Below are 9,622 nucleotides of genomic sequence, written 5' to 3' on the forward strand. Positions count from 1 at the left end.
GGTAGCTGAGAGGTTGTACCTTTCTTCTTAGGGCCCTCGGAGCGGTGGAGAGTTTTGAGCAAAGGAAGGACACGATCTGAGTTAGGCTTTTGAAAATTCTCCAAAGCCTGTTCAGTGGAAGAAAAGACTGTAGGTGGGTGATGAGGACTTTGAGGCAGAGGGAAGTTGTGGCTTTTCCAAGGTCACAACTGATAAACGGTAGCACTGGGGACGGAGGCAGGCAGGGGAGATTAGCCAGTCAGCCCGAGGTTACCTGGCTCTGGTACCGCCAGGGGACCAGGGAAGGCCTGAGCCCCTGGAGTACCGCCATGGTCACTTTCTTCTATGACCTGCTTGTTCCCACAGATTCCCAGGGCTGCAGAAGCACTTTTGGTAAATGGAGGTTGTCCCAATCCCTCACTTGTTTTGACCCCCACGCACACATTCTCTGTATTTGAGGGGTCTTAGGGCTCTTCACCTGCCATTCTGCTAGCTTTTTGGTTTGGGGACCTTGGAGAATCTCATGCTCTGGGTACTGAGTGCAGACCCAGACGTTCTATGGAGGGAGTATGGAAGGTTACTCCTAGAACCCACACCAGTATGTGGAAGTACTTTGAGGTGAGGTTGAGTTGGTTTAGGTAAGTGCAGGTCTCCTTTATTTTCTGGTGGGAATAAACAGCACAGAAGAGCAGGATTTCAGCTTCAAATGACTGCCTGTGTGTTTTGAAGGCAATGGGAGGTTCAGATCAGAGGAGGGAGGTTTTCTTCCCCAGGTCTCAAGTGGCTCCATATCATTGGGCAGTAGGGGAAATGTGTGGGAAGATGGATTGTGGGTTTTCAGGAGTGAGACCGTTCATGGTTTTATTTGTCCCTGTTATACCAGGGCAGTGTGACCTTTGAGGATGTGGCCGTGTACTTCTCCTGGGAGGAATGGTGTCTTCTTGATGAGGTTCAGATACACCTGTACCTTGATGTCATGCTGGAGAACTTTGCAGTTGTATGCATGCTGGGTAAGGCCCTCACACCCACCCCTATCCTCTGAGCTAGGTTCTTCCTTTCTTCTCTTCCTCAGGGGCAGCTCTGTCCTCACATCTGGAACATGGGCACTGCTTTCTTCTTAAATTCCTTGGTTATGTGCTGTGGTTACTATGGTTAGGCAGAGTGCATCCCTAGTCCTTAGTGCCCGAACACCCGTAGCCCCAAAGTTACAGGTAAGGATTCAGGGTCAGTAGTCTTTTTTTGTTGATTGTTTTTAATTTTACTGAAGTATTGTTGATTTACAATTTTGTTTTAATTTCTGCTGTACAGTAGGTCCCTGGTTATCCACTTAAAATACAGCAGTGTGTACATGTCAGTTCCAAACTCCCTAACTATCCATCCCCATCACCCTTCCCCCCTGGCAACCACAAGTTCATTCTCTAAGTCCATGAGTCTGTTTCTGTTTTCTAAATAAGTTTATATGTATCAATTTTGTAAAGATTCCGCATATAATCGATAACATACGTTATTTGTCTTTGTGTTTGTGACTTACTTCACTCAGTATGGCAATCTCTAGGTCCATTCATGTTGCTGTGAATGGCATTATTTTATTCGTTTCAATGGCTGAGTAATTTTTTGTGGTATATAAACACTACATTTTCTTTATCCATTCAACTGTCTATGGACATTTAGGTTGCTTCCATGTCTTGGCTATTGTAAACAGTGCTGCATTGAACATTGGGGTGCATGTATCCTTTCAAACCATGTTTTTGCTGGATATATGGCGAGGAATGGGATTGCTGGAATATATGGTAACTCTATTTTTCATTTTTTGAGGAACCTCCATACTGTTCTCCATAGTGGCTGTACCAATTTACAGTCCCAGCAGCAGTGTAAGAGGTTTCCTTTTTCTCCACACCCTCTCCAACACTTGTTATTTGTAGTTTTTTAATGATGGCCATTCTGACTGGTGTGAGGTTATACCTCACTGTATTGAATAGTTTTGATTTGTATTTTTCTGATAATTAGTGATGATGAGCATCTTTTCATGTGCCTATTGCCCATCTGTGTTTTTGCTTTGGAGAAATGTCTATTTAGGTCTTCTGGGTTGTTTTTTTTTTGTTATTGAGTTGTATAGCTGTTTAGATATTTTGGAAAATTAAGCCCTTTTCAGTTATATTATTTGGCAATAGGTTATCTTTTTGTTTGGCTTATGATTTCCTTTGCTCTGCCAGAGCTTATAAGTTTGATTAGGTCCCATTTGTTTATTTTTGCTATTATTTCTGTTACCTTGTTAGGGTCAGTAGTCTTCCCCTCTACCTGGTGGTAGATCCCTCCTTGTTTGCCCTTTCTATGGCCAAGTGACTGTCCAAATTAATGGTACCCAGGTTTTGCTCCATTTTGGTACCTGACATTTTTTTGTGTGACTGTGTGACAGTATTTTCACTGATCTGGTCACTACTACAACAGACCATGAAGTGTGGCTGCAAGACACTTTTTCAAGGTTCCAGTTTCACTGTATCCACGTCAGCATCTGTTATTTTCTTTCTTTCTTTTTCTTTCTTTCTTTCTTTCTTTCTTTCTTTCTTTCTTTCTTTCTTTCTTTCTTTCTTTCTTTCTTTCTTTCTTTCTTTCTCTTTCTTTCTTTCTTTTCTTTCTTTCTCTTTCTTTCTTTCTTTCTTTCTTTCTTTCTTTCTTTCTTTCTTTCTCTCCTTCCTTTCTTCCTTTCCTTTCTTATTAATTAATTAATTTATTTTGGTTGTGCCAGGTCTTAGTTGTCGCAGGTGGGCTCCCTAGTTGTGGCTTGCGGGCTCCTTAGTTGCACCACACAGGCTACTTAGTTGTGACATGCAAACTCTTAGTTGTGGCATGCATGTGGGATATAGTTCCCTAACCAGGAATCAAACCCCGGCCCCGTGCATTGGGAGCACGGAGTCTTAACCACTGCGTCCCCCGGGAAGTCCCAGAATCTTTTATTTTCTGTTCTTTTGTTTTGTTTTGTTTTGCCCTCACTGAGGGGCATGCAGAATCTTGGTTCCCCAAGAAGTGATGACCAGGGATCGAACCTGCACCCCCTGCAGTGACAGCATGAAGTTTTAACCACTGGACCGCCAGGGAAGTCCCTGTTATTTTCTGTTCTTTTGATCATAGCCATCCTAATGGGTGTGAAATGGTATATCTTTCCCATTTCAATTACATCCCTTTTGGTGTGCTTATTGGCCATTTGTATATCTTTAGAAAAATATCTGTTCAAGTCCTTTTTTCTTAATTAATCAAGTTGGTTTTTTGGTTGTTGTTGAATTACAGATTTATCCATAGATTCTGGATATTAATCCCTTTTTTTGTTTTGTTTTGTTTTAGTGGTTGAACTATTCCTTTTTATTTTATTTTATTTTATTTATTTATTTGTTTGTTTGTTTATTTATTTATTTATTGGCTGCGTTGGGTCTTACGTTTTTGCGCGTGGGCTTTCTCTAGTTGCAGCGAGCAGGGGCTACTCTTCGTTGCGGTGCAAGTGCTTCTCATTGTGGTGGCTTCTCTTGTTGCAGAGCACAGGCTCTAGGCACGCTGGCTTCAGTAGTTGTGGCACATGGGCTTCAGTAGTTGTGGCTCATGGGCTGAAGAGTGCAGGCTCAGTAGTTGTGGCACGCGGGCTTAGTTGCTCCGCCGCATGTGGGATCTTCCCGGACCAGGGCTCGAACCCATGTTCCCTGCATTGGCCGGTGGATTTTTAACCACTGCGCCACCAGGGAAGCCCTTAATCCCTTTTTGTATACGTGTTTTGGAAATGTTTTCTCCCAATCTGTGGTTTCTTTCTTACTGTGTTTATAGTGTCCTTTGATGTTAAAAAGTTTTTCATTTTTTCCCATTTTCCCTCCAGCTTTCTTGATGTATAATTGACACATAAGATTGTGTGAATTAAGGTATGAGACCAAAATTGTTCATTTTTATGAGGTTGGATTGTGTATTTTTCGTTTTGTTGCTTTTGCCTTTGTTGTCAAAGGCAAGAAATCATGGCTGAATCCAACATTTTGAAGCTTTTCTTGTTTGTTTTTTCTTAGAATTTTTTAGTGTTAGCTCTTACGTTTAGGCCTTTGATATATTTTGAGGCCTTTGTTTTGTCCTATAGTTTAGGCCTTTGATATATATATATTACGTTTAGGCCTTTGAATTTTTGTGTGTGGTGTTAGGTAAGGTTCTAATTTCATTGTTGTGCAGGTGGGTATCTGGTTTTCCCAGCACCATTTGTTGAAAAGTTTGTCCTTATTTCAATGTAAATCATCCTCTTGTTAGTAATTATTGCATCATATATTTCAGGGCTGATTTTTAGATACTCTAGTCTCTGTTCTAGTCCACTGGAGTATATATCTGTCTTTATGCCAGTAGCACTTTATACTGTTTTGCTTACTGTAGCTTTGTAAGAAAGTTTGAATTCATGTGTTGTGAATCCTTCAACTTTGTTGTTTTTCACAATTGCTTTGGCTGTATCGAATCCCTTGAGAATCTATGTGAATTTGAATCTGAGTTTTTCTGTTTCTTGAAGGCGTCATTGTTTTTGATAGGGATTGCATTGAATCAAAAAATCCCCCATGTGAGTGTTAAAATTGATGAACCTTCACGAACACATCATTATCACTCAGAATCTAAAGTTTGCGATAGGTTTCACTTGTGGTGTTGTACATTCTGTGGGCTTTGATAAATGTATAATGACATGTATTCACCATTATAGTATCATACAGAATGTGTTCAATTTTCAACTAAAAATTCTCCGTGCCCCACCTGTTCATCCCTTCTTCCCCCGTACTCCTTGGTATCCCCTGATTACTTTTTTACTCTGTCATTAGTTTCCCCTTTTTGAGAATGTCATATCCTTGGACTCATACAGCATGTAGCCTTTTCATCTTGGCTTCTTTCACACAGTAATATGCATTTAAGTTTTCTGCATGTCTTTTCATGACTTGATAGCTCATTGCAGTTTAGCTGTAAATAATGTTGCTGTTCTCTGGATGTATCATGTTTATTCATTCATCTACTGAAGGACTTCTTGATTACTTCCAAGTTTTGAAAGTTATGAATAAAGCTACTGTAAATATCTGTTTGAAGGTTTTTGTGTGGATGTCCGTTTTCAACTCCTTTGTCTAAATACCATGGAGTACAATTGCTGGAGGATATAAGATTATGTTTAGTTTAGTAAGAAAGTACCAAACTGCCTTTCATGGTGGACTCTACCATTAAGCATTCCAATCGGCAATGAATGAAATTCCTGTTGCTCCACACCCTTACCAGCATTTGGTGTTGTCAGTGTTTGGATTTTGACCATTTTTATAGGTATGTATTGGTATCTGCACTTTTTAAATAATTTATTTATTTTATTTTTATTTATTTTTGGCTGCATTGGGTCTTTGTTGCTGCGCATGGGCTTTCTCTAGTTGTGGCAAGTGGGGGCTACCCTTTGTTGCGGTGCGCAGGCTTCTCATTACGGTGGTTTCTCTTGTTGTGGAGCACAGGCTCTAGGCGCACGGGCTTCAGGAGTTGCAGCATGGAAGCTCAGTAGTTGTGGCTCGCAGGCTCTAGAGTGCAGGCTTAGTAGTTGTGGCACATGGGCTTAGTTGCTCCATGGCATGTGGGATCTTCCTGGACCAGGGCTCGAACCCGTGTCCCCTGCATTGGCAGACGGATTCTTAACCACTGCACCACCATGGAAGCCCTGGTATCTGCTTTTGAGTTTAATTTGTATTTCCTTGCATCTTTGTATATGCTAAATTTTCACGTGGATGTCTTTTAATGAGGTGTCTGTTAAGGTGTTTTGCTCATTTTGTATTTAGGTTGTTGTTTTCGTACTGAATTTTAAGGGTTTTTTGTACTTAACTTTTAGACCCATGATCCATTTTGAGTTAATTTTTTGTGAAGGGTGTAAGGTTTGTGTCTAGAATTCATTTCTTGGCATGTGATGTTTGGTTGTTCCAGTACTATTTATTCAAAAGACTTCATTTTTCTCCATTGTATTGCACTTGCTCATGTGTCAGCGGTCTGATTAGTGTATTTCTGTGGCTCTATTTCTGTGCTGTCAACACTGTTCATTGATTAGTTTCTCTATCCTTTCAACAATACCACACTGGTTTGATTACTTCTTTTTTTTTTTTTTTTTTTTTTTGCCTGCTAGGCCTCTTGTAGGATCTTAGTTCCCCAACCGGGGATTGAACCCCTGGCCCTCAGCAGTGAAAGTGTGGAGTCCTAACCAAGGGACCACCAGGGAATTCCCAGGCTTGATTACTTTAGATACTGTCTTATTTTACTTTTTCTTTCTTTCTTTCTTTCTTTTTTTTTAAGATACTAAGTCTTGAAGTTGAGTAGTGTCAGTCTGCAACCTTTGTTCTTCAGTATGGTGTTGGCTATTATAGTACTTTTGCCTCTGTGTATAAACTTTAGGATCAATTTATTCATATCCACAAAATAACTTGCTGGGATTATGACTTGGATTGCATTGAAACTATAGGTGAAGTTGGGAAGAACTGACATCTTGACTGTAGTGGATCTTCCTATTTATGAACGTGAAATATCTTTCCATTTATTTAGTTCTTTGATTTCTTCATCACAGTTTTATAGTTTACCTCATGTATATCTTGTACATGTCTTGGTAGATTTATAACTAAATATTTCTTCCTTTTTCTCTCCATTTGTTCGGGGGTAGGGGTATTAATGTACATGGTCTTGTGTTTTTAATTTCACATTTCACTTGTTTATTCCTGATGTATAGGAAAGTGATTGACTTTTGTATCTTATCCTTGTATGCTGAAACATTGCTATAAGTGTTTCCTAGTTTCAGTATTTTTTGTTGTTGTTGTTGGTCTATATTTTGATTTTTACATAGCTGGTTATATAATCTGTGAATGAAGGCAGTTTGATTCCTTCCTTCCTGATCAGTATAACTTTAATACAACTTTCTCTTCTCATTGCATTAGTTATGACTTATAGTGTGAAGTCGAAAGTGAGTTGTAAGAGGGAACAGCCTTGCTTTCTTCATCTTACTGGGAATGTTTCTAGTTTTTCTCTAGTAAATATGATGATAGCTGTAGAGTTTTATTTAGATTATCAAGTTGAAGTTTTTTTCTATTTTTAGATTACTAGGAAATGGAGATTTTGATCATGAATGGGTGTTGGATTTTCTCAGATGCCCCCGACCCCACATCTGTTGATGAGATCATGATTGGTGGATTTTTTTTTTTTTTTTTGGCTGCACCACAGCTTGCAGTGTCCTAGTTCCCTGACCAGGGATTGAACCCAGGCTAAAGCAGTGAAAGTGCTGAGTCCTCACCACTGGACTGCCAGGGAATTCCTGCAGGTTTGTATTTAAAGTGGGTTTCTGAAAATAATAATAATAATAATAATAAATAATGTGAGTTTCTGGACTTCGTTGGAGTGCATAGGGGTTAAGAATCCACCTGCCAATGCAGGGGATACAGGTTTGAACCCTGGTCCGGGAAGATCCCACATGCTGTGGAGCAATTAAGCCCATGCACCACAACTACTGAAGCTGGCATGCATAGAGGCCATGCTAAACCACAAGAGAAGCCACCACAATGAGAAGCCCACGTACCACAACAATAGAGTAGCCCCCGCTCGCCATAACTAGAGAAAGCCCACATGCAGCAACAAAGACCCAATGCAGCCAAAAATAAATAAAAAATTAGGGCTTCCCTGGTGGCCTAGTGGTTAAGAATCCACGTGCCAATACAGGGGACATGGATTTGAGACCTGTTCCAGGAAGATCCCACATGCTGTGGAGCAGCTAAGCCCGTGCACCACAACTGCTGAGCCTGCACTCTAGAGCCAGAGAACCACAACTCCTGAGCCTGTGTGCTAAAACTACTGAAGCCCGTGCACCTAGAGCCTGAGCTCTGCAACAAGAGAAGTCACTGCAATGAGAAGCCCGCACACCACTACGAAGATTAGCCCCTGCTCGCCGCAACTAGAGAAAGTTGCACACAGCAACAAAGACCCAATGCAGCCAAAAATAAATAATAAGTAAATTAAAATTTTTTTCTTAAATTAAAAAGAAAACCACAATGAGATACCACCTGACACATGTTACAATGTCTGTTATGAGAAAGACAAGAAATAAGTGTTGGTGAAGTTGTGGAGAAAAGGGACCCCTTGTGCACTGTTGGTGGGAATGTACATTGTTGCAACTACTATGGAAAACAGTATGGAGAATCATTACAAAGTTAAAAAGTGAACTTCCGTATGGTCCGGCAATTCCACCTCTGTGTATTTATCCACAGGGAGTGAAATTATCATGTCAAAAAGATATCTGTACCTCACGTTTATTGCAGCATTATTTACCATATTCAAGAGATGGAAACAACCTAAGTGTCCATTGATGGATGAGTGGATCTAACAAACACGTGGTATATATGGCATATTATTCAATATTATACAACCATAAAAAAAGATGGAAATCTTGCCATTTGCCTCAACATGGATAGGAGGACATTATGCTAAGTGAAATAAGTCAGAGAGAGAAAGACAAATCCACTTGTCCCACTGTTTCCATGGAGGATTGGTTCCAGGAGCCCCTGCATATACTGAAATCTGTGAATGCTGAAGTCCCATAGTCAGCCCTCTGATTCTGAAGTTTTCCCATTTGTGGATTCATCCAGCTACAGATCATGTGATCCTGTGTATATTTGTTGAAAAATATCCATGTACAAGTGGACCCAAGCAGTTCTAACCCATGTTGTTCCAGGTTTAACTGTACAACATGAGTATACTTACATGTTGAATCTTTAAAACAAGAACAACACCAAACTCAGATACAGACAAAGGATTAGTGATTGCCAGAGTGGGGCAAGGTGGTTAGATGAAGTGAGTGAAGGGTGTCAGAAGTTACAGACTTCTAGTTATAAGATGAGTAAGTCCTGGGGATGTAGTGCACAGCGTAGTGACTTTAGTTAATAAAACTGTATTGTATATTTAGAAGTTTCCAGAAGGGCAGATCTTAAAAGTTCTCATCACAAGAAAAAATAAATGTACCTATGTATGTTAACTAAACTTATTGTGGTAGTCATAGCAGTGTATACATAAATCAAATCATGTGGTACAACTTAAAGAAATACAGTGTCTCATGTCAGTTTTATGTCAATGAAAGTTTTTTATTCTCTTATGGTCTTCCTTTCTCTATGAAACCCAAATTTTTTGATCTATATCATTTTTCCTCTCTGAAGAACTACTTCTAATATAGTCTCACAATTTTTCTGTGTCTAAGAACGTGTTTATTTCATCATCAGTGTTGAAGATTTATGTTGCTGGTTACCAAATTCTAGGTTGGTGATGTCCCCTCCCCCTTCCCACTTTAAATATTTTACTCCATTCAGTTCTTATTTCCCTGAGTTCTAAGGAGAATTCAAATGTAATTGTTTTTTTTTTTGGCCCCTCTTGGGAAAGGTGTTGATTCCTTTAGCCTCTTTTAGGTTGTTTTCTTTTTTTCTCTGCATTTGAATGTGGTAAGTCTAAAGATGTAGTGTTTTTGGCATTAAACCTGCCTCATGTTCCCTGAGCTTTCTGGATCTGTTGTTTGGTGCCTGACATCATTTTGTTAGAAATTCTCCATCATTATTGCCTCAGTTATTTCTTCCATTTCTTTTTTTCATTCTGTTTGAGATGT

General features: G+C 39.8%; 1 protein-coding gene across 4 annotated transcripts in view; it reads left to right on the plus strand.

The window, feature by feature from the left end:
- The window catches only part of LOC309648138 (uncharacterized protein), a 67,676-nt gene that overhangs the window by 32,687 nt on the left and 25,367 nt on the right, over positions 1–9,622 (plus strand). The window contains exons 4-5 of one of the 4 annotated variants that reach the window (XM_082436372.1): positions 32–989; positions 7,079–7,331. Coding sequence is in view for 1 of the 4 variants with exons in the window: in XM_082436380.1 (XP_082292506.1) it covers positions 863–989 (127 nt within the window). In the remaining 3 variants the exon portion in view is untranslated. Of the gene's footprint in view, positions 1–31; positions 990–7,078; positions 7,332–9,622 lie in introns of those variants that run through there. The other 3 variants (XM_082436380.1, XM_082436375.1, XM_082436376.1) reach the window with 3 other exon arrangements.

Source organism: Balaenoptera physalus, assembly GCF_965194825.1.
Source record: "Balaenoptera physalus genome assembly, chromosome: 19".
NCBI classification, from domain to species: Eukaryota; Metazoa; Chordata; class Mammalia; order Artiodactyla; family Balaenopteridae; genus Balaenoptera; species Balaenoptera physalus.